Genomic DNA, 26,559 nt, shown 5'->3' on the forward strand with positions numbered 1-26,559 from the left:
CCAGCAGCGCCGGCGCGTTGTCGTTCTCGTCCAGCACGAACACCTGCAGCGTCACGTTGCTGCCCAGGGGCGGCACGCCCGCGTCGCGCGCGCTCACCTGGAACCGCAGCAGCTGCAGCTCCTCGTGGTCCAGCGGCTGCAGCGCGAACACCTCGCCGCTCTCCGCGCGCACCGACACGTAGCTCGACAGCGCGCGCGCGCCCACCCGCCGCTCCACCAGCGCGTACGACACCCGCGCGTTCTCCCGCGCGTCCGCGTCCCGCGCCGACACCGTGAAGACGTGGCAGCCCGGCGGGTTGTTCTCCTTCACGAACACCGTGTACTCGGGCTGCGCGAAGGCGGGCGCGTTGTCGTTCACGTCGGCCACCTCCACCGCCACGCTGGCCGTGGCCCACCGCGAGGGCGAGCCCCCGTCGCGCGCGGTCACCACCAGCTGGTAGGCCGACACGCTCTCGCGGTCCAGGGCGCCGTCCAGCACCAACGAGTAGTAATTCTTGAAGGTGGGCGCCAGCTTGAAGGGGACGTGGGGCGTCAGGGAGCAGGTGACCTGCCCGTTGGCACTTGAGTCGAGGTCAGACACCGTGATGAGAGCAATGACAGTGCCCAGTGGAGCGTCCTCTGGGATAGGAAGTGCGAGGGATGTTATTGAGACTTCTGGTGTGTTATCATTGACGTCCACAAGTTTTAATGAAATCTTACAGTGTCCTGACATTGACGGAGATCCTTTGTCAGAGGCAATAACCTGAATCTCGTAGGAGTTCGCTTCTTCATAATCTAATTTTCCCTTTGTTCTTATTTCCCCGGAGCTGGGATCTATTTTGAACTTGGTCTGTATAGCGGAGGACACATCACTACTGAGTGAGTACACAATCGCGCTGTTTGATCCTTCATCTGCATCAGAAGCATTTAACTTAATCACTAAGGTTCCATTTGCTGTATTTTCTAACAATTTCACTTTATAAACCGATTGGGCAAAAGTAGGTTCGTTGTCATTCACATCTAATACCTTAATCAGTATTTGAACGGTGCCTGTAAGCCCAGGTTTGCCCGCATCTGTAGCCACCAGTAACAAATTAACCTCGGCAGTTTCCTCCCTGTCCAGAGATTTCCCCAGCACGAGAGACAAAGATGGGCTGAGTTCATCATTTGTCTGTATGTCTAGAAAGAAAAACTCACTGGAGCTGAGTTTGTAGGAAAGAAGAGCGTTTACTCCAATATCTGCATCAGATGCTCCCTCTAGAGGAAACCGCGAGTCAAGCAGCCTAGATTCAGGAAACCGGATAGTCTTCACTGTCATGGGAAATACCGGTGGGTTGTCGTTAATGTCTTTCACCTCCACCTCCACATGGAAAACCTGCAGCGGCCTGTCCACGATCGCGTCCAGGTGGATGCTGCACTCCAAGCTCCGCCCGCACAGCTCCTCGCGGTCGATCCGAGAATTCACAAACAAAATGCCGTTCTGCAGATTCACCTCCAGAAGGTCCCCGCGGCCCTTGGACGCCACCCGGAACAGGCGCGGCACCAGCTGGGCCAGCTCCAGCCCCAGGTCCTGCGCGATGCGGCCCACGAAGGTGCCGTGCTTGGCCTCCTCGGGCACTGAGTAGTGGAGCTGGCCGCTCCCCGCCTCCCAGGCTGCGACGAACAGAAAAAAGAGCAGACGACTCCGGGCGTCTCGGCCCCTTCTCATAGAAGACACCATTACCAATACTCGGTAAGTTGATCAAATTAGTAGAGCATGTCTTGCAAAAGTTTAAATGTTCTAGTCTCTGCTGAAGTCCTGCTGCTTCTCGTATGGCTGCGCTTCTCTGGAGTAACAAAGGGGCTCTGGGTATTTTCCTTCCTAGAGAGCACTCTATGGTAGACAGCGACATCATGTGGCTAAAACATAGGCTCTACTGTTTATCGTGTAGATGTAACAATGGTGTGGTCTAAAGTTACTCATAGCTTTAATCTTGGAAAAAATACCTATTTTTAAGCCCTAAAATATATTACCATGTTCCCCATTTTCATTGTGGTAAAACACATAACGTAAAATTTACCATGGTATGCATGTTTAAGTGTACATTTCAATAATGTTAATTATATTCACGTTGTAAATTTTTCATCTTGTAAAACTAAACTCTATATTCATTGGCAACAACTTTCCTCTCCCTCTCACCCCAGACTTTAGTAACCACCATTCTGTTTTCTGTTTCCATGAATTCGATTACTTTAGATAGTTCATATAAGTGGAATCATGCAGTATTTGTCTTTTTGTCATGGGCTTATTTCACTTAGCATCATGTCCTCAAGATTCATCCATGTTGCAGCATGTGACAGGATTTCATTGTTTTTAAAGGTTGAATAACAGTCCATTTTATGTATATACTCATTTTGTTTATTCATTCAACTTTCCATGGGCAGTTGGGTTGCTTCCCTTTCTGAATATTGTGAATAATGCTGCCACAAACATAGATGTGCAAATATCTCTCTCAGACCCTGCTTTCAATTCTTTTTTATGTATTTTCATTTTCACTATTTCTTCAAATGAAGCACATCGGAATCAAAGTATATTTTAGTCAACTGAAAATGTATTTATGTATCCTATTGTTTTGTGATTTAATTTTAATTTTTGTTATTTGCAAATATTTGGAAATTGATCTTTTATTTTTCACATTGGATAATGCACTATTAATTTAGGAATATTTTCTTTTATTACATTTGAATTTTATGCAAGAACAATACAATGGATCTAATTTTTAGTGTTAATCATTTGAGAATTTTTTATTAATTCTTTGGCTCCTTTAATATGCAAATAAATATGAAAATAGAATAAAGATAACATGGGAATGAAATAAAATGAATCAAGGGTAGGACAACATGCAAAATTCGTATTAGGGGGTCACTTTCAGTTACTCTAAGTATGTTACAAATTTTGTTTTCAACTTCCTAGAGCAAAAAGGGAAGCAAAATTAACCGCAGAATTTAGAGTCCATAAAAGAAAAGCAAAACTCTTGGAAAAGAAAAGATAGCTTTTCCTGGTGCTAGAATCTCGTAACAATTTTTTCCAATATCTTGAGTCCGATATCTTAAAATACTATCCACACGATCTATGGAAGTATATATTTATATCAATCATACTCCTACAATGAACCCCAAGTTAACTGGGTTAAGCAAAAAAGCAGAGCATTATTTATTGGCTTATACATGGAAATGGGTAATTATGTACTGATTTTAGGCAGAGCTGGATCTACATGCTTTAATAATCACATAGGGAAAATTTCTCCACATTTACGATTTCCTCTGTTTATCTTTTTTTTTCAAGTAGACTTTTCCTGTGTAATGGTAAAATGGCCAAAGTAGATTTTAGGCTACATATTACCAGTGTCGTGCCCCTTTCTAACAGTCCAGTAAAAATTCTAGATATCACTTCCTACAGCCCAGTTTGGATAGTATGCCTTTTCTATAGTCAATAGTTGTGATGGTTCTCACATTGGGCAGACGTGGGTCACTTGTTCATTCCAAAAGCTTGGAGATGAAATCAGCCCCACCCAATTATGTGGACTGAAAAGGGAATGATTGTCTTTGTAGAGGCTAGGGCCTATACCCAAATTCTCCCCTTAAGCTGACTGCAAAAATTTAAATGTTCCAGTCTCTGCTAATGTCCTGCTGCTTCTTGTATTGCTACAGACTGGTCATTACAGTATTACATAGTAGAAATGCAAATGCTTATGTAGAATACCCAGTAATTTTTATCTAATTCATGGCTAACACATTAAGGAATGTGTTGACACATTAAGGAATGATGCCTACAATCCAGTTGTTTATTTCAGGAAACAGGGCTTGCCTGAGGCAATTTTTTTAATCATATAAGATAATTAGGCTATATTTTCAGAAAGCCATATCTGGGAGCATAAGAGGCTTTTTTTTTTGGCTGTTATTTAGGATTTCTAAGGATCTAGAATATCTCTCTCTCTCCCCAGAGAGAAGAGTACCATTGCCAGATATGCAAGCACATTTCCCCCAATGGGGAAAGGAGATTAAAAGCCCATGCTTAGCAAATACCAACCCTCATCCCCCTTCATTTGACACCTTTTGGTATCCGTAGTTGGTTGAATAGTACCCTCAAAGATATCTACACCCGGAACCTTAGGATGTGACTTTACTTGGAATAAAGGTCTTTGCAAATATAATTAAGGTAAGGATCTCAACATGCAATCACCCTAGATCACAGAAGGCTACAAATTCCATGATGGTTGTCTCTTATAATAGACAGAAAAAGAAAAGACACACAGGAAATAAGGAAGTGTGAAGATAAAGGCAAGAACTGAAGTTGTGCTGCCACAAGCCAAACAATGCCAAGAACCACCAGAAGCTGGAAGAGGCAAGAAAGAATTTTCTCCTAGTCTTCAGAGGGAATCTGGCCCAGCCAACATCTTGATTTTGGACTTCTGGTCTCTAGAATTATGAGAGAATAAATTCCTGTTTCTACAAGCCACAAGTCTATGACAATTTGTTACAGCAGCCCAAGGAAACTAATATAATATCCACTGCTAAAATTATACTCTTTGCACCTATCTAAGCAACTGTAAATTCCATAACATTGATGCATCTGAGTATTCATTCTTGCAAAACCTTTAACACCTAGTCTTTCACAAAACTACTACAAAGCCCCAGAATTAAAAAATAAGAAAGGAAGTGGATACAAAGCAAGAAAAAAGAAGAGGTACTTATGGCACTTTTTAGTTCAGATCATTTTTCTTCTACTACTTTTTATATTTGAGAAAAAGTAATGACAACAATAGTTTTTCCTATGAAATTCAAATGATTTAATCTGCTTAATTGTCAGATGCCTTAGTAAACATGTCAATAAAAATATTCTCCTATAAGTTGTATTACTGTTGTAATGCTCTCCTCTTTTTTTTTTTTTTTTTTTGAGTTGGAGTCTCACTCTGTCACCCAGACTGGAGTGCAGTGGCCGCTCCCAGCCACCGCAGCCTCAACCTGCTGGGCTCCGGCGATCCTTCTGCCTCAGCCATCCAAGTAGCTGGAACTACAGGCACGCACTACCACGCCCGGCTAATTTTTTAATTTATTGTAGGGATGAGGTCTCGCCAAGTTGCCCAAACGGGTCTCGAACCCATGGACTCCGGCAATCCACTCACCTCAGCCTCCCAAAGCGGGGGATTACAGGCTGAGCCACCAAGCCCGGCTCAATGCTCTCCTCTTAAAATTTATGCTGTTCACATTAGCTTAATGGCAGTGCAACGCCAATACATATGCGACTGTGCAATGACTATTTCAATTTTCCCTCTTAAACATAATTTTATTTCTTATTCCTATGAAGTCCTCTGTGATTATAGACTTCCTATGGTAGCCTTTCTCCACATGTTGGCTGAGCATCCAAGATTGCTTTGGCTTTATGGTATCTCAGTATCAACCTGTGCTTCTGTAATTGGTGCAACAGGAAAAGATAGCAGAAGAGAGTCTTGCACTGGCACTTACATAATTCTGCTTGGACACACACCATTCACATTTCATTGGCAAAAGAAAAACATACAACCATGCTACCCCAAGGCAACAGAAAAGTGAAATCCTCCAGTGTTCTCTGAAGAGGAGAACAGGAATATGAGTAGTGTCTACCAAAATAAGTAACTATTTCTCATTTTCATCTATTCGTATTCTTGACTGACCACAAATCTCAAAGGTGTCTCAAATGATATTTTACTTTTCTAATTATTCTTATTATATCAGAATAAAGGATTATAACTCTAATCTTAAGGTAGAAGTTTTCTGAAAAAGAAGAAATATGTTAAGAAATAAAGTCCAAGTTTCCTTCCTTTTACTTCAAGTAATGTAAAAATAATATTTTCCTAAATAAACATATCTTCATACCAAGGCAACTTGAAAATAAAATTGCAATTCCTAAAATCATAGTCATGAAACAAAAACTAATCACTAAATTTGAATAATACAAAATTAATAATTTATGTTTTATCAAGATTTTACCGAAAGCAATGAGTTTTTGTTTCCATTAGGGCATTTGAACATTGAAGACTCCATAGAGATATGAAAATAACACTGCTATTCTCAATATGCACAACACAATCATCTTTGCCTAGTTTTTTTCAGATAGACAATAAAGCTGTGAGGCTGCTAATATTAATGAATAATTAAAATTAACCAAAATTAATAGAACTGCATAATAATGGTTATAATCCAGGAATAAGATCTCAACATATATAACATGATCTTTTAAGGATATAGACCTTTTTAATCCAATACATTTCCTAAATGAATGTCTAACTTAAAGTTTAAACATACCATGGAATAAACACTAAAGAATGCATTTTGTTATGTCTATATTATTCTCTGATTTATTAATATTAAAATATTCAATGAATAACAAATGAGTCATAGGAAAGAACAGGTGTAAAGTAAAACAATAAAGCAACTGGTTCATCTTTATAAAGAATAAGAGAGGAAGTAATACATTGTGAAAAAATTTTATAACGAAAGACAAAACTATTGAAAATTGTGCTAATTAAATGAAGATTGTGAATGGGGCAAGAATTTTAAATACCAATGATAAATCCATTCATATTTACACTAAAATAAATACTAAGTGACAACATTACAATCATCTTTCCCCATTCTAGAATTAACCTTTTAATAAACAAAATTTTAAAAGTAAATTTTGTATTCCTACACCCATTTCTTTTGGCTTAATAGTGATTAAATAATATTTTAGATTCATTTCCAAGTTAATGCCTTTGACTGACCTAGAAAACTTTTATTGTTTACACAATCATTATAGTACAGAAAGAATTGACTGCTCCTAGATGCATAACGCATCAATCTAAAACTTTTTTGTCAGTAATCACAATGCAGTTGTGTGAGGGAATGCCTGAATGCTTTTCAACCAAACTTAAAAGGTCATTGACATTATCAAAAAATACTCACTTCCATTGTCTTATGGTTAACCTCTCACTAAAGTACTGTGAGATCATTGCTTTTGCAACCTAAATAAACATCTTTAAATGCCAGCCTGTAACTAAATTTTTTTCTGTCTTGATAGAAGAAAATATATGTTTACCTTTTATATAGCATTTATGATTTTTCAATTAGCCTCTATATCTCCCAGTGTTTGATCATTTTAATTGCCCTTCTCAGGACATTTTTCAGCTACTTAATTTTTTCTCTTTGCAGGGACAATAAGAATTATATTGTTTTCTGAGAATTATTGGCATAAAGAGGGAATGACTTCACTGGCTTTGCTTCCAGAAAGCTTGCTAACACCAGTCAGTATTTCGTTGCCTATTTTTTAAAAGTCATGAATTGAATGAGATCCTCTTTTATGGACACCTTGGTTAAACAAAGAAAATTGGAAAACTAATATTATGCCAAGTCCAAGTCTTTTATAATCATTATTTTAACTAGGATAGAATGTAGTCCCCCTTGAATGTTGTTCCCAAAGTATATACTAGGTTCTCAATATGTACTTGTTTAATGGATCAATGAGGAGATATTGAAAGTCTCTAAAGGCAGTTCAAAGACTGGATATCAAATTGTTAGCAAATGAAGCTATGGGAACATAGTAATGTGAATTGGAAAGATAAATTATGTAGTGACTTTCGATTTTTTTTTTTTTTTTACAATTTTATAATCCTACAAATTTTATCTCATATTGTTTTAAAAACTGGTAAGTTTTCTTGGCAAGGTAACTCTGAAATATTTCTGTGGTTCTTGCCAAATGGCTAGATATGATAATGTATGAAAAGTTGCAGAAAAATACTTACGGTCTCTTTCTTGCAATACTCTAAGCAACAACTCTGTAAAACTCAAAACTTTGGAACCTTACTTACCAAATTACATTTATTTCTTACAGAATATCTTCACAAGGGGACTTTCATGTATGTTTGAATGTTTGGTGAACAAAAATATACTCATTAAATATTTGTGTAACTTCAGAATTAAGCATAGGAAATAAAATTTAACATTATCCTCTTGACTGAATGACTAGAAAATACAATGGTGTCTACATCTAAAAGGTTTCCATTGGTTTTGCAAAACTGCTATAAGATATACTGCCCAGTATCTTGCTAAACCCTTACATAATGATTAGCAAACAAACCTTCCTTGATTTTTCAAACAGGAAGAGTGTGTTTTTTTCCTCTTGAAGAAATGGTATGTTAGTTATTTTTCATATTTCTGTATTTATTTCCAGGAAGTGAATTAGTATTAGGATTTTCACTAACCTGGGCTTGATTTTTGAAAAACTTACTCCCATCTTTATCTTTATCTTTTACTTTGGCTATAAACAGATTTTTAAAATGCGTTTTTGCAAATTTCTCCCACTCTAATTTATGTTAAATATTTTATGAAAGGCAATGAACTGTGTCAGAACAAGGAAATTTGGGATATCCTTGGGAAATTTGAATAAAACTTAGTAATAATACTGAACATAGGTTTTCTGAGTCTCAGCACTTTCATCTACAAAACAAGACTAAAATATTCACTTCACAAAGTCACTGGAAAGACTAAATGAGTTAAAAAGGAAAGGGTTTTAGATCATTTGTGAGTACATGAGAGATGCTCAGTATGTGTTTCCTAACTGGATCCCCTAAATAACAAATCTATGCAATATTAAGCCCTCTAGACACAGGAGAACTCAAGTTCAATGACCTCAAAAATTGTTCATAATAAAAATGAAGTCGTGGTTGTGTGTTGTAACAAAGAAATTTAAAACATTACCCAATAATATACTTTAAATTACATTTGCCTAAAATAAGTCAGCATATTGTTCACTTTGAAACTTAGCATTCTAAAGGAAAGGTAAACGGTTTCTACAACATTGCCTACAATTGTTTGCCCCGGGTCTAACATTTCACTAGAAGATATAAGGTAATAAGTAAACCTGAAATTGTCACTAAATTTTACCACATAGAGATCCTGTGTCAAATATAATCAACATTATCTTGTATTGAAGCATTTTTTAACCTGCAATTTGAATCAAGAAATATGACAATTTGTCCCTGAAGTATTGTTTCCTAGTTCCATTCAAGACAGCTGTGATTAATAAAATATCAACTTGCAGTGGTAAGATTTGTTTCAATGTTAGTGAACGCCTTGAAGACATTCTAAAATGACATTTGAAAAAATGGTTAGATAAGTTAACATAAATAAATAAATAATAGATAAAGTCAAAACTGAAAGTTGGACTTACATTACCGGAAAGATCCGAATTTGCTTCTGGATGTTCATTTCGTTCTGGCATGTTCTGACTTGGAGGTAGGCCTGGACTAAAAGCCATGAGGTCGGTCTTGGGCGGGCCCTCCCCAGAGCACACCCTCTGCCGCCTCGGCCGCGAGGACGACCAGCTCCCCGCCGCGCTGGAGCACACCAGCGGGGGCTTGCCCGGCCCGCACGCGCCCTCGGGGGGCGGCGCCGAGCACCGCAGCGCCGTGTACAGCAGCAGCGTCAGCACCAGCAGGCTGGACACCGCGCAGATGGCCACGATCAGGTACACGTTGACGTCCACCAGCGCGGACCCGGGGCCCGCGGAGCCCGCCAGCGCCCGCGACGCGGCCTGGGGCGCCTGGCCGCCGTCCACCAGCGACACCAGCACGGTGGCCGTGGCCGTCAGCGCCGGCTCGCCGTGGTCCTTCACCAGCACCAGCAGGCGCTGGCCCGCGGCGTCCGCCTCGTCCAGGGCGCGCGTCGTGCTGATCTCGCCCGTGTACAGCCCCACGCGGAACGGGCTGCGCGCGCCGCCCGCCGCCGGCTGCAGCTCGTACGACAGCCACGCGTTGTAGCCCGAGTCGGCGTCCACCGCGCGCACCTTGGCCACCACGTGGCCCGCGCCCACCGACCGCGACAGCAGCTCGCTGGCCGCGCCGCCGCCGCCGGGGGCCCCCGCCCGAGGCGCCAGCAGCGCCGGCGCGTTGTCGTTCTCGTCCAGCACGAACACCTGCAGCGTCACGTTGCTGCCCAGGGGCGGCACGCCCGCGTCGCGCGCGCTCACCTGGAACCGCAGCAGCTGCAGCTCCTCGTGGTCCAGCGGCTGCAGCGCGAACACCTCGCCGCTCTCCGCGCGCACCGACACGTAGCTCGACAGCGCGCGCGCGCCCACCCGCCGCTCCACCAGCGCGTACGACACCCGCGCGTTCTCCCGCGCGTCCGCGTCCCGCGCCGACACCGTGAAGACGTGGCAGCCCGGCGGGTTGTTCTCCTTCACGAACACCGTGTACTCGGGCTGCGCGAAGGCGGGCGCGTTGTCGTTCACGTCGGCCACCTCCACCGCCACGCTGGCCGTGGCCCACCGCGAGGGCGAGCCCCCGTCGCGCGCGGTCACCACCAGCTGGTAGGCCGACACGCCCTCGCGGTCCAGGGCGCCGTCCAGCACCAACGAGTAGTAATTCTTGAAGGTGGGCGCCAGCTTGAAGGGGACCTGGGGCGTCAGGGAGCAGGTGACCTGTCCGTTGGCGCCGGAATCGAGATCGGACACTGAGATGAGGGCAACAACGGTGCCAAGTGGAGCGTCCTCTCTGATGGGCAAGGACAGTGAAGTGACTGCCAGTTCTGGGGCATTATCATTTACGTCCAACACTTTCACCAAAACCTTGCAATGATTAGACATCGGAGGACTTCCTTTATCAACTGCCTTTACCTGAATTTCGTAGGATTTTATTTCTTCATAATCCAATTTATCTATTAGCCTAATTTCTCCTGAGCTGGCATCAACTCTGAATTTATTTTGAATGTTAGGAGAAATGTCGCCATCAAAGAAAAAGACAATCTCACCATTTACACCTTCGTCCGCGTCAGAGGCGTTTAATGTGGCCACTAATGTGCCATTTCCTGCAGTCTCTAACAAGTGGGCTCTGTACACTGCCTGGTCAAACAGTGGCGCGTTATCATTAACATCGAGCACGGTGATAAGCAGCTGAACCGAACCTTTCAGCTCTGGTTTGCCCCCGTCAGTGGCTGTCAATAATAAATGAAGTTCTGGTGCTTCTTCTCTATCCAAAGATTTCCTCAATTCAAGTGAAAGAGACTGACTTAGTTCCTCACCTGCCTGTATATCCAAAGAAAAATAGACACTGGGGCTGAGCGTGTAAGTTAGAAGAGCATTGGCACCAATGTCTGCATCAGCAGCGCCCTCTATCGGAAAACGTGAATCCAGGAGTCTAGATTCAGGAATAAATATCCTTTGTTCTCTGCCTCTAAAAACCGGTGGGTTATCGTTAATGTCCTTCACCTCCACCTCCACATGGAAAACCTGCAGCGGCCGCTCCACGATCACCTCCAGGTGGATGCTGCACTCCAAGCTCCGCCCGCACAGCTCCTCGCGGTCGATCCGAGAATTCACAAACAAAATGCCGTTCTGCAGATTCACCTCCAGAAGGTCCCCGCGGCCCTTGGACGCCACCCGGAACAGGCGCGGCACCAGCTGGGCCAGCTCCAGCCCCAGGTCCTGCGCGATGCGGCCCACGAAGGTGCCGTGCTTGGCCTCCTCGGGGACCGAGTAGCGGAGCTGGCCGCTCCCCGCTTCCCAGGCTGCGACAAGCAGAAGAGACAGCAGCAGATCCCGGGCTCCTGGCTCTCCTCGCCTGGAAAACAGCATTGCAAAAGCACTACACCTTTCGTACTTCAGAATCATGCTTTGCAATCATTTATGTCTTTACTCTTTCTGTCCTCTCTCAAGCTGTGACAAAATGGAGCTTCCGCCTTTATTTTAGTGATCAGTACCTCATTTCTATTGGCAAGACTTTGTGGTATACAGCGACATCATGTGGCTAATGTAAATTTTAGATCTATTCATTGGGTTTAAAAATACAGTCTCTATATTCATTTGCAATTTACTAAATGCAATCATTTTAAAATTTTATATTCCTTCAAGACCCAGAACATTTCAAAACTCATTTTTCGATTAGGCACGCTCAGGATGGTATGGCTGTTGACAATATGTAATGCAGTATTTTCCTTTAGTTATTATTACAAGATATTACAATTGAATTTGGGGAAATTTAAGTTATGCCTAAATAACCTCTCATTACATAATTTTATTTAAAAAGATTTACCAGCTCATGAATTTTTATGATTAAATATTTGTAACTGCATGATGAAGTTTTAAAATAAGGCACTTTGACTACTAAGGTTGTCACCTTATTCTAGGATTGTTTGGGTGCTTATTTTTTAAAATGATATAATTATACACACACATGTACATATAGCTATCATGTACTTACATATGACATTTTCAGAAATTTTCTAGAATACGTTTAAAATTCCTTTAGTGTTGTATGAATAACTTCATCATTTTCTGATAATGATGTTAGAATTTAGAAAAACGATATTTGGAACAATTCCCTTTGTTGCTTGTTAAATAACATAATGATCTAAGTGCTGAATTTTATAACTTTGACTTCTAAAAGTCTTTATTTCAAATTGAATTAGTGTCCATTAAATCGTTATTCCTATGTTAATTTTTTCAGCCATACCTTTTTCTTATTAAGGCCAAATATTGTCATATTTCAACAAAAATAATATAGATGGAGTCACCGTCAAGAACACACAGTAAGAATTTCAATATGGTTCATAGTCAAAAGAAAAATGTAAATCTAATGAAAAGATTATGTTTTTAGAAGAAATCATTTGAGAATAAACTATTAATAAATCTCTCTTTAACTTCAGTTCAATTCACAATCATAAATCCATAGTTACGTCAAAGTTTGACTAAGAAATGTGGTGTAAGGTGTCTTCCTTTCCCTCAAGCCAAAATGTAGCTAATTCATCACAAAAGCATGGTATTTGCTATAACTGAAGACAACTATGTCAAAGATTACTCTCAGTTCTCTACCTTCCATGCTGGGCAGATCTTTCTTGTATCTAATCTAAATTTATTCTGTATAACTTGAAAACATTTTGTGTGTGTAAATAATAAACATTTGATTTCTAGTGAGTTGGTAATAGCAAAAAAAAAAAAGAAGAAATGTGTTGTAAATAAACTACACTAGTTATTTTTTAAAGAGCTTTAATGTTTCTACCTTAAGCACTAAGAATATTTAAGCACCTTAATATGAATAATAATTATTTAATCCATTATGTTTTCATGATGGCAAAGTCCAAATCCTTGTTTACTTAATAATTTAAAAACATAAAACATGGAGTGATTTTTAACAAGTTTATACACTTTTATAGTAGTTCAACATAATAATTACTTTATTACAAAAGTTACAGAAATATAAGATTCATGAGTATCCTCTTATTCCAAAAGTGAAGGAAACCCAGAACTTGGAAGCTTTCAAATGGCAGCAGATTTAGACAACACTCTCAACATTAAAAAGTGCACAGTACTTTAATGTCCATTTAGTTCTTTTTATTATTTTAAATCAGCAAGAATATATAAGAATTCAGCCACATCACTATCTAATAGAAACTAATTGACATTTATAGAACACACTACTCAACCACAGAATACACAGTCTTTCAACTGCCCATAGAACATATTCCAAAATACATCATACCCTAGGTTATAAAACAAGACTCAATAAATGCAAAAAAAAAAAAAAGAAATTATACAAACTATGCTCTCTGACTATAATGGAATCAAATTAGAGACCAATAACAGAAAGATAAAAAGAAAATCTCCAAACACTCAGAAGTTAAACAACACACCTCTAAATAATCCATGGGTCAAAGAGGATGTCTGTAAGGAAATAAAAAAAATACATTGAACAGGATAATTTTTTTAAAAATTTTTTTAAACGATTAACACCAATACAAATCTGTCTTAGAAAATGAGAAATGTCTTTTTTAAATGTATGAAACTCGGTGCAGTGGCTCCAGTCTATTACTCCAGCACTTTGGAAGGCTGAGGTGAGAGGATTGCCTGAGTCCATGGGTTCAAGACCAGCCGGAGCAACTTGGTGAGACCTCATCTCCACAATAAATCAAAAATTAGCTGAGCGTAGTGGTGTGTGCATGTAGTTCTAGTTACTTGGAAGGCTGAGGTGGAAGAATCGCCTGAGCCCAGCAGGTCGAGGCTGTGGTGGCTGTGAGCATGCCACCACACTCCAGCCTGGGTGACATAGTGAGACTCCAACTCAAAAAAGAGTACGAAAAATGCGTATTATGATAAAATTATGCATAGAATTTTTAAAAACATTTTGCACGATAACTTATAAAATTTCTGAACAGAATCTACTTCAAGGAACTAAGAAGAGTAATAGATTAGTTTGAAAAAAATTCCCATCAGAGCAACATGAATTCTGCTAAAATTGAACCAAGAACAAACATCAAATTTATAGTGAAGTTTGGGTAGAAGAATAGCAAAATCATTGATGTTTTACAAAAAGTTTATGGAGACAATGCCTCAAAGAAATCAGCAATTTATAAATGAATAAATCATTTTAAGAAGGGACAAGATGAAGTTTTAGATCATCCATTTGCAAAGAAAAAATTAATCTTGTTTATGCCCTAATTAAAGAGGACCGACAATTAACAGCAGAAACAATAGTCAACATCATAGACATCTCAAATGGTTCAACTTACACAATTTTGAAAAGAAAAATTAAAGCAAATTAAAGTTTCACATAGATCAACTGCAGACAAGAGCAAAACCTCCAATGGAAATTTTAAACAAGTGAGATCAAGATCCTGAAGCATTTCTTCAAAGAACTGTAACAGAAGATGAAACATTTCTTTACCAGTATGATCTTGAAGAAAAAGCACAATCAAAACAATGGCTACTGGCTCAGTGGCTCAGTCTGCAATCCCAGCATTTTGCGGGTTCGAGACCAGTCTGGGCAACTTGGCGAAATCTCGTCTCTACAATAAATTTAAAAAATTAGCCAGGCATAGTAGCGCGCACCTGTAGTTCCAGGTGGCAGAAGGATCGCTGGAGCCCAGCAACGCTAGGGAGGCCGTGAGTGTGCGGCTGCACTCCAGCCGGGGTCACAGAGTGAGACTCCACCTCAGAAAACAAAACCAAAACCAAAAATGTCTACCAACGGATGGAAATGATCCAGTCAAAGTTAAAAGCAGACCAGTCAAGAGCAAAGGTCATGACAACGGTGTTTGGGGATGCTCAAGGCATTTTGGCTGTTGTCTTTCTGGAGGGCCGAAGAACAATAACATCGTCTTATTATGAAAATGATTTGAGAAAGTTAACCAAGTTTTTGCAGAAAAATGCTTGGGGAAGTTTCACCAAAGAGTCCTTCTCCACTGCAACAAGACTCCTGCTCATTTCATCAAACAAGGACAATTTTGTTAGAACTTGATGTGGGAAATAATTAGACATATACCTTAAAGTCTCGATTTGACTCCCTTTGACTTTCTTTTGCTTCCTAATCCTAAAAAAAAAAAAAAAAAAAAAAAAATCTTCAAATGGCACCTCTTTCTTCTGCCATTAATAATATTAAGACTGCATTGACATTGTTAAATTCCCAGAACCCTCACTTCTTTAGGGATGGACTAAATGGCTGGTATCATAATTGCCAAAAGTGTCTTGAACTTGGATTTTGTGTTAATAAATAAAGATTACGTATTTTTATTTTTATCTTTTAATTCGATTTTCCATGAATTTTTTGAAATCCCATCATAGGTAGGTAACTTACCTGAGTAGGAGGTAACACTTCTCAATATATGCTATGAAGATAGTATCAGCAAATAAAATTTTATAATAAATAAAAATAATTATACACCATGGCCAAGTGGAGTTTATTCCAGGTGTTCAATATTTGAAAATCAATTACTATAATTTACCATATCAATGAGCTAAAGAATAAAAGTCATATGACCAAATTATGCAATGCAGATAAAATTTAATATCAATTAATGATTTTTTTTTAACTCTCAGAAAAATAGCAATAGAGGAGAACTTGCTCCACTTGATAAGCCCTTATTTAAAAACTACAGAAAATCTTAAACTTAATAATGGACTGAATGCTTTCACCCTAAGATCCGGAACAATGTGAAAATATCTGTTCTCACCACTATTATTCAACATAGTACTGGAAGATCTACTCTGAGCAGTAGGAAAAGGAAATGAAAGTAATAAATATAAGAAAGAAATAAATAAAACTATTCCTATGTGTGGATGAAATAATTGTGTACATTAAAATCTCAAGAAATCGACAAAAACTCCTGGAATAAGTGCTTTAGCAAAGTTCCATAAAAAGATAAACACACAAAAATAAATATCTCCATATACTAAAAATAAACAAATGGATACCAAAATTTAAAATACAGCACTATTTACATTAACTCAAAAATGTATACTTGAGTGTAAGTAGAACAAAACCATGTACAGGACTTGTGTTCTAAACACTACACAATACTGATGAAAGAAATTTTTAAAATCCAAATAAAAGGAGAGAGATACTATGCTCATGAATCAGAAGGTTTCACAAGTCATGGGGACATATCAGTTTTCCTTGAGTTGATATATAGATTCAACACAATTCCTACCAAAGTGTCAGCAAGATTTTCTGTAGCTATGGATGAGATCACTGTAAAATTTATCTAGAATAGCAAAGGAACTAGAATAGCTAAAAATGTGTACTCCATTTTAAGGTATTATTAAATAGCTACAGTACTCAAGATGGTGTGCCCTGGTAGAGGAGTAAAATAAAGAATGGAACAAAATAAAGTATCCAAAAATAGACCCAACAAAATATGCTCACCTGAATTTTGACAAAAGCAATTAATGACAGGAAAGATTGAAATGGTTTTAGAGCAATTAGATATCCATAGGCAAAAAAATAAACTTCAACCTAATTCTCACATTTTATACTAAAATTAATTTAAAATGTATCACAAACTTAAAAGTTGCATGTAACATTATAAAACTTCTTGAAAATAACATTAAGTAAAATATTCAGTATCTAAGGCCAGGTAGAGTTCTCAGACTTGAAACCAAAAGCATAATCTATAAAAGGGAACATTGATAAGCTGTACTGAATAGAATTTTATTACATGGATGTTCCACTGTTTATTTACCATCCATCAACTGAAGAACATCTGAAATATTTTCAGTTTTGTAATATTACGAACAAACATTCTATTAACAATTATATAAAGGTTTTGTGTGAGCATAAGTTTTTTATTTCTATGAGATAAATGTCCAGGAGTACAATTAGTGTATTATGTGGCACGTCCATGTGTTGTTGGTTGTTTTGTTTTAGAGATGGCCATATTGTTTTCCAGAGTGGTGTGGTATTTTACATTCCCACCAGCAATGTATTAGTAATCTGGTCTCTGTAAATTTTCTCTACCATTTAGTGTTTTCACTATTTTTTGTTTTAGTCATTCTGATATGTGTTTAGTGATATATCATTATAGTTTCAATTTTCAACCACGACAGCTACTGGCATTTGGATTATTTTCGTATGTTTCTTTTCCAGCTTGCATATTTTATTTGGTGAAATGTCTTTTCATGTTCTTAGTCCAGGTTCTAATTGGGTGGTTTGTTTTTTTACTGCTGAGTTTTCTTTATATATTCTAGATACAAGTGTTTTGTCAGATGTGTGATTGCAAACATTTTCTCCAAAATTTTAGCTTTACTTTTCATGCTTTTAATATGTTATTTTTTCATAGAGTGAAGGTTTTTTTAAATTAAAAAAATAGATATGAGGGCTCACTGTTTTGCCTAGGCTGGTCTTGAACACATGGGTTCAAGCAATCCTCCCACCTTGGCTCCCAAAGTAACATGCCTGGCCATAAAGGTTTTGATGTTTATGAAGTCTAATAAATAGGAACAAATTGTTATATTTAACAATTTGGACAAATTTCCAGAGAATTATGTTGAGTGAAAAGACTAATCCCCAAAGGTTACACACTGTGACATTCTATTAATTGCTACAGATTAATTAATTAATAAAGTGGATGTGGGTGTGAGGAATCCTTGTAAGTGATAAAAAATATTCTGTATATTGACTGCACCAATGTCAATGTGTTGGATGTAATATTGTACTATAGTTTTGTAACATATCACCATTGTGGGAAATCGGAGAAAGGGTACAAGTAAGTATTATTTCTTACAATTGCATGTGAACCTACAATTATCTCAAACAACAAGTTTAATTATGAAATCAGTAGTGAAGTCAGCAAAATGATGGATCGGAAAGCTCCAAGCTCTTGTTCCCCCACAGAAACTTTCACAAAACAAAAGAGAACCAACAAGAAGTAGTCTGAACCAACTTTGTAAAAAAATTTAGTTTACAACAACCGAGCAAATTCCCAATCAGGAAAAAAAAATCTTAAAAATGGAAAGTTTTGTGGTGTGTTTGTGCTTGCCCCACCCTCTTCCTGGCACAGCATCACACTTGGTTTTAAACAGGTGGCAGCACAGTTCCTAGTTCCTTCCCTTGAACCAGTGGGAGCAGATCAGACCGTATTTGCACATTTTTTGGTTTGCCTATTCTAACCCATCTTGGGTGACACCTAAAAATCTGAAGCAGGTGCTTTTTTGTTTACAGCTTAAAGAAGTGTTGGGTGGCTATGGTGTGGATGTTTGTCCCCTCCAAATCTCATGCTGAAGTTTGATCCTCAGTGTGGCTATGTTGGGAGGTGGGGCTTGGTGGGAAGTGTTTGGGTCATGGGTTGGATACCTCATGAATAGATGAATAGCTTCTCTTCTGGGTTAGTGGTTCCTCACTCTATCAGTTCCCATGAGAGCAGGTTGTTAAAAAGAGCATGGCATGGTAGAGCACAGTGGCTTAAGCCTGGAATCCCAGCACTTTGGGAGGCTTAGACAGGAGGATTGCCTGAGCCCAGAGGTTCGAGACCAGACTGGGCAACTTGGTGAGACCTCGTCCCTATAATAAATCAAAAAATTAACTGGGTTTGGTGGCATGTGCCTGTAGATCCAGCTACTTGGAAGGCTGAGGCAGAAGGATCGCCTGAACCCAGCAAGTTGAGGCTGCAGTGGCCATGAATGTGCCACTGCACTCCAGCCTGGGCAACAGAGTGAGACTCCAACTAAAAAAATAAATAAATAAATAAAGAGCATGGTGCACACACACCCATTTCCCCTCTTGCCATGTGATCACTTTGCACACTGGCTTCCCTTCCACTTTCTTCCATGAGTTGAGGCAGCCTGAGGCCCTCACCAGATAGAGATACTCAATCTTGAAATTTCCAGCCACAGGAACAACAAGCTAAATATCTTCTTTATGAACTACCCAGTCTCAGGTAATCTGTTATAGCAACACTAAACAGACTAAGACACAGACACTGTTCATAAAAGCTACAAGGTTACTACAAACCCACAGACACCTAGAGCAAGATAATATGCATGGAGACACAGACTATATAAGAACTGGAAGAATAGCTGGGGTAAAAGTTTTTGAAAGATTGGGACATTCAAAAGCTTCCCCTTTATGGGGAAATTTAGAAAACCATATGCAGGCCCAGGCAAGACACATGCCTAGAAAAACCTTTACTTTGAAATGATCCTTAGGCTTAGAACAAGCCTATTTAAGATGAAGAAGTACCCCAGAACAGAGAAAATCTGCAAAGAAGAGACACACACACTATCTCTCTCTCTCTCTCTCTCTCTCTCTCTCTCTCATGCTCTTGCTCTAGATCTTGTGCTTTCTCTCTCTGTCAGTCTGATTTTTTTTTTTAAGGTTTATGATACTCAAGAAACTTCTTCAAAACATTAGGTGAACACGGGCTAAAGGAACAGAGACTTCAGTGATCACACTTGACAAAGAACAGTCTCTGCAAAAAAGTTTGGAAAAGTCTCATTAAAAATACTATAACATTCAACAATTAAAAAATTAAACTCTGTGAAGGAAGATAATCTGATTTTTATAGTTATCACAAAATAGAAAAAATATCCAGTTTTCCAGAAAAAAATACAAAGCATACAAAGAAATATGAAAATGTGGCTTATTCAAAGGAACAAAATAAATGAATAGAAATTGCTCACAAGGGAACCCAGCTATTGGGCTTAATGAACAAAGAATTTAAAATAATTACCTTAACTATGCTCAAATAGCTTTTAAAAATTGATAAATAAGTAAAAGAAATCAGGAGAATAATATATAGCCAAATGAGAATATCAGACAAGATATTAAAATTATGAAAAGAAATAAAACAAATTCTGGAGCTTAAAATACAAACATTGAAATGAAAATTTCACTGGAGGTATTCAGTAGCAGATTTAAGTAGGCAGAAGAAAGACTCAGCAAACTTGAAAATAGGACAATTTAAGTGATAAGTCTGAGGAGTAGAAAGAAAAAAAGAAATAAAGAAAAGTGAACAGAGCCTAATGAACTTTGGGATACAAGCATACCAATATATGCTTATGAGAGTCTCATAAGGAGAAAAGAAGGGGAAAAGAGAGAGAGAGAGAGGGAAATGAGAAAAAGTTTTTTGAAAAAATAATGCTTGAAAACTTTCTAAATTTGATGAAAGATACCAATCCACATATCCAAGAAGCTCAACAAAGTCCAAGTAAGGAAATACAAAGAACCCCACACTGAAACACATTATAATAAAATTGTCAAAAGACATAAGGAGAATCTTGAAAACAAGAGAAAAGCAATTCATTATATACAAGGGATGCTCAATAAAATTTCAATTAACTTCTCATCAGAAACTTTGTAGACTAGAAGACAGTGAAATTATATATATAATATGTTGAAAGAACAAAATTGTTGACAAAGATTTCTGTATTCAGCAAAATTATCTTTTAAAAATGAGAGAGAAATTAAGATATTCCCAGATAAATAACAAATGAGAGTTTATAACCACTAAACTTGCCCTACAAAAATGCGGAATTCTTTACATTGAAATGAAAGAATGCTAGACAGTAACTTGAATCTGAATGATGACATAAGGATATCCAGTAAATATGAATATGTGGGCACATATAAAAGCCAATATTATTGCAATTTTGGTTTGGCTCATAACCTTTTTTTTCTACAGGATTTAAAAGATGAAAGCATAAAAATAATTATAAATCTATGTTAATGGGTACACAATGTATAAAGATGTAATGAATGGCTGAGCATGATGGCTCACACCTGTAATCCCAGCACTTTGTAAGGCAAAGGTGGGAGAATCACTTGAGCCCAGGAGTTCAAGAACAGTCTTCTGGGCACCACAGCAAGACATTGCTTCTATTAAAAAAATCAAAAACCTAGCTAGGGGTGGTGGCACACACCTATAGTCCCAGCCTCAGGAGGCTGAGATTGGAGGATCACTCGAGCCCAAGAGGTTGAAGCTGTTATGAGCCATGATTGTGCCACTGCACTGAAGCTTAGGCAACAAAGTAAGACCCTGACTTCAAAAAAAAGATGTAATGTGTGACATCAATAACAAAAGAAGGAAGTGTAGGGATACAGGAGTAGAGTTTTTGTTTGTGAATAAAATTAAGCTGGTGTCAACCCAAATTAGTTGCTATAACTTTGGGACATCATATGTGCTCCCAGTGATAATCACAAATGTATTATCTGTAAAATATACACAAAAATAAATTAAAAGAGAATCAAGGTGTGACTTCAAAAAAATAAACTAAATACAAAAGAAGACAATACTGGAGTGAGTTAGGGGCAAAAAAATATGATATACAGAAAAACAAAATGTCAGAAATCCTTCCTTACCAATAATTACTTTAAATGTAAGTGGGTTATTAAACTCTCCATTCAAAAAGCAGAGATTATCAGAATAGAAATTTTTTTCTTTTTTGGAATGGAATTTTTAAAAGACATAATTCAACTATATGCTATCTACAGGAGGTACATTTTAGATTCTAAGAGGTAGAGTGAAAGTAAATGATTGGCAAAAAATAAATTATGCAAACAGCAATCATACAAAAGCTGGAATGGCTACACTTAGAACACAATATAATTTAAAATTAAAATGTTGTTAGAGATAAAGATTGATATTTTATATTTATAAAAATGCTCAGTCTATTTGAAGATATAAAAACTTTAAGTATATATCTACCTAACAGCAGAGTCTCAAAATATATGAAGTTGACAGAATTGAGGGGAGAAAAAAATAACTGAACAATAACAGTTAGAGACTTTAATTTTCCATTGTCAATACTAGATACAACAACTATGCAGAAGATCAGCAAAGAACAACACTATACAGGATTTAAAAGCTATACCTAACAGACATCAATAAAGAACTTTATTCAACAATAGCAGAATGCACATTCTTCTCCAGTGCACATGATACATTCTGCAAATTTGACCATTGATGAGGTCCTAAAGCAAGCATCAATAACTGTAAATGTATTGAACTAAAAAAAGGATGTTCTCCAATCACAGTGGAAATTGGAAATTAATAACATAAAGAAATTTGGGGAATGCAAAAACAGTGTATAAAATAAACAACACGATCACTTCTATTCAACATAGTACTGGAAGTTCTAGTCAGAGCAATAAGGTGAGAGAAAGATACAAAATGCATCCAAATAGATAAAGAGGAAGTAAATTCTCTATCTTCACAGATGATATGATTCTATATCTAGAGAACCCTAAAGTATCCACCAAAAGACTCCTAGTACTCATAAATAACTTCAGTAAAGTCTTGGGATACAAAATTAGCACATAAAAATCAGTGGCATTTCTGTATACCAATATTATTCAAGCTAAGAACCAAATCAGGAACACAGCCCCATTTACAGCAGCCACACACAAAAAATACATTGGATTATATCTAACCAAAAAGGTAAAAGACCTATACACAAAAACTACAAAACACTACTGAAAGAAATCAACAATGACACAAATAAATGGAAAAACATTCCATGCTCATGGATTGGAAGAAACAATATTGTCAAGATGTCCACACTACCCAAAGCTATCTATGGATTCAATGCAATCCCAATTAAATTACCAGCATCATTTTTTCACAGATCTAGAAAAAAATATTTAATTTTATACAGAAGCAAAAAAGAGCCCAAATAGCCAAAGCAATTATAACCAAAACAAACAAACAAACAAACAAATCTGGAGGCATCACATTGCCAGACTTCAAATTTCACTACAAGGCAACAGTAACCAAAACAGCAAGGTACTGGTACAAAAATGGACTTGACAAAAATGGAACAGAATTGAGACCCTAGAAATAGAACTGCTGGCATATAACTATCTCATCTCAGAAAAAGCTAACAAAACAAACTCTGGAAAAAGGACTCTCTATTCAGCAAATGGTGCTGAGAAAATTGGCTAAACATAAACAAAAGAATGAACCTGGACCCCTTCCTCTTATTGTGTATAATAATAAACTCAAGATAAATTAACAATTTTAACAGATATCAAATTATAAAATTTCTAGAAGAAAACATAGGAAACAGTCTTCTGGATATTGACCTCAGCAATTAATTAATAACCAAGACCTCAAAAGCAAAAGCAGCAAAAGACAAAATTGTAAGTGGGTCCTAATCAAACTCAAGAGCTTCTGCACAGCAAAAGAAACTATCAACCAAGGTTAACAGACAACCCACAGAATGGGAGAAAATATTTGCAAACTATGCATCTGACAAAGTTCTAATATCCAGAATCTACAAAGAACACAAACAAATCAATAGGAGAAAATCTAATAACCTCATTAAAAAGTGGGCTGACACATCTTAAAGGAAGACATATAAGCAACCAACAAATGCCTGAAAAAATGTTCAACATCATCAATCATCAGAGAAATGCAAATCAAAACCACAATGAGATACCATCTCACACCAATCAGTAGATGGCTTTTCTTAAAATGTCAAAAAAAAAAAAGATGTTGGCAAGAATGAAGAGAAAAAGGAATGCTCCTACATTGTTGGTGGGAATGCAAGCTAATATTTTCTGTGGAAGGCAGTTTGGAAATTTCTCAAATAATTAAAAATAGACTTGACCCAGCAACTCCACTACTGAGTATATACCCAAAGAAGCACAATCACTCTACCAAAAAGACACCTGCATGCACATGTTTATCACATCACTATCCACAAGAGCAAAAACATGGAACCAACCTAGATTCCCATTAATGGTGGAATAGATAAGGGAAATATGGTACATATACACCATGGAATCCAATGCAGCTATGAAAAAGAACAAAAATAATGTGCTTTGCAACAACATGGATGCAGCTAAAGACCATCATCCTGCACATATTATCACAGAAGCAGAAAACTGAATACCATATGTTCTCCCTAATAATCATGAGCTAAACACTGTAAGCACTTAGGCACAATGATGTCAGCAACAGACCCTGGGGCACTCCTAAAGGGTGGCAGGAGAGTAAGGGCCAAACACTACCCACTGGCACAATGTCTACCACATGGGACAGGCTCAATAGAAGCCAAAGCCTCACCACCACTCAATATTTCTATGTAACAAAACTGCACATGTACTCCCTGAATCAAAATAGAAAATAAATCAATAAAACCTATTCAATCTATCCCCCAAAATAAAATAAACAACAAATTACTAAATAGCTACTGGGCAAAAGAAAAAATCTCAAGGAAAATAGGAAAATACTTTGCAGTAAAAGCAAATTAGCACAGCATTACAAAACCAATGGGAGGGCAATCAAATCAGTGCTTGGAAGGAAATTTATAACTGCAAACTCTTTTATTCTAAAAGAATAAGGGTCTTAATAAGCTAGGCTTTCAAATTAAGACATGAAATTTAAAAAGGAGCAAGATAAACCCAAAGCAATCAAAAGAAAGGAAGTAACAAGGATTAGAATAAACATTAATGAAACACAGTATAGAAAAGCAATAGAAAAAAAATCAATAAAACCAAAAGTTGATTCTTTGAAATTTCACCTATCTCATTCTGTAAGATCAGTATTACCCTGATACTAAAACCAGGCAAAGACATAATAAGGAAAAAACCCTCAAATATTCCTTATGAATATAGACACAAAAGTAATCAATTAAAAAACTAGTACATGAGCCGGGTTCGGTGGCTCAGCCTGTAATCCCGCGTCTTTGGGAGGCTGAGGTGAGTGGATTGCCTGAGCCCGTGGGTTCGAGACCTGCCTGGGCAGTGAGACCTCATCTCTACAATAAATAAAAAAATCAGCCAGGAGTGGTAGCGTATGCCTGTAATTCTGGCTACTCGGAAGGCTGAGGCGGAAGGATCGCCAGAGCCCAGCAGGTCGAGGCTGCGGTGGCCGGGAGCGGCCACTGCACTCCAGTCTGGGCGGCAGAGTGAGACTCCAACTCAAAAAAAAAAAAAAAAGTACATTTAGTCTTCAACTATATTTAAAGGAGTATGCACTATGACCCAGAGCAATTTACCCTGGAAATGCAAAGTTGTTTTAACATCTGACAATCAGTTAATGTAATACCCATATGGATAATAGACAAAACCACACAAATCATCTCAATAGACATTTTTCTCTTTTCAGTTGTAGATATAGGAAGTTCGAACAATGGCACAGACATGTAAACATGACCATATGTTGGAGATGGGAATATCCCACATGAGAATATCAATTGTAAGATGCATTGAGGTAGTTTTTCAGGTTAAGGAGAGGTAGGAGTAAAAATAAGGAAAAAATGAGAGTTGAACAAAATTCTTGGAGTGGAGGATAAGTAAGAGAAAAGTAGGAAAGAGAAGAAAAGAAGTGAAATAGGTTTTCATGGATCCAAAAATGAGGCATTTCTAATTTTCTCATATTTTTTGCTGACTTAAGTTAAGGAAATATTAAGTGAGGCAATTTTAAAGTCCAAGTTCTAGTTGGAAGCCTCCTCACATCAATTAAAGAAATTACACCATTGGCTAAGTAGAAATTGTATTTCTTTCTTGTCCTAAAGTGCCTCTATAATGTACAATCTAGTCCATAGCAAATGGTCTCAAAAGTGACCACTGTAATTCCAAATACCTAGTAAAACTGCTGATTAGAGAGATGTAAACTTAAGGTAGCATGCAGAGTTTCTACATCTTACAAATTTTTTTCTAGGATATGCTAATATTCTACAAACAGAGGTGTAAAAAGGGAAGTTTTCTGAATTAAATTATATTATGAATTGTTTCACACTGAGTAATATGTGAGTATTGTCTAAAGACCTACCTATATGCTTAATATTTACATCAGTCTCTTTTGCATTGCTATAAAGAAATACCAAAGGCTGGGTAATTTATAAACCAAAAAGGTTTATTTGGCTCAAAGTCCTGGATGGCACTGGCATCTGCTCAGCATCTGGCTAGGCCTCAGGTAGCTAGAAATCACAGCAGAAGATGAAGGGGGAGCAGACTTTTTGAAACAATGCAGTTCTCCCATGAGCTAATTGAGCAAACACTCATTCATTACCATTAGAACATCACCAAGTCATTCATGAGGGATCTACTGCCCTCATGATCCAATCACCATCTACTAGGCCTACCTTCAACATTGGGGATCACATTTCAAAAAAACTGGTTTGATATTTGGGAGAAGATATTTTCAAACTATACATCTGATTTGAAGGGGACAACCATTCAAACTATATTATTCTGCCCCTAGTCCCTCAAATTTCATGTCCTCATCACACTGAAAAATATAATCATACCTTCCCAACAGTCCCCTAAAAGTCTTAACTCATTCCAGCATCAGTTCAAAAGTTTAAAGTCCAAACTC

General features: G+C 37.9%; 2 protein-coding genes across 2 annotated transcripts in view; both read right to left on the reverse strand.

Annotated features, from left to right (window-relative positions):
- LOC110594610 (protocadherin alpha-2-like) overlaps nt 1-2,000 on the reverse strand; it is a 2,823-nt gene extending 823 nt beyond the window's left edge. Inside the window, exon 1 of the mRNA XM_021707294.1 lies at nt 1-2,000. Within this exon, the coding sequence (XP_021562969.1) occupies nt 1-1,699 (1,699 nt within the window). The 5' untranslated portion in view covers nt 1,700-2,000.
- Nucleotides 2,001-8,974: 6,974 nt separating this feature from the next.
- Nucleotides 8,975-11,758, reverse strand: LOC103277117 (protocadherin alpha-1-like). Its single transcript, XM_021707295.1, has one exon. The coding sequence runs from the start codon at nt 11,639-11,641 to the stop codon at nt 8,975-8,977; it is 2,667 nt and encodes an 888-aa protein (XP_021562970.1). The 5' UTR covers nt 11,642-11,758.
- Nucleotides 11,759-26,559: the final 14,801 nt, after the last annotated feature.

The sequence above is a fragment of the Carlito syrichta genome, unplaced genomic scaffold (genome assembly GCF_000164805.1).
Source record: "Carlito syrichta isolate Samal-C Ts95f unplaced genomic scaffold, Tarsius_syrichta-2.0.1 Scaffold316481, whole genome shotgun sequence".
Taxonomy (NCBI): domain Eukaryota; kingdom Metazoa; phylum Chordata; class Mammalia; order Primates; family Tarsiidae; genus Carlito; species Carlito syrichta.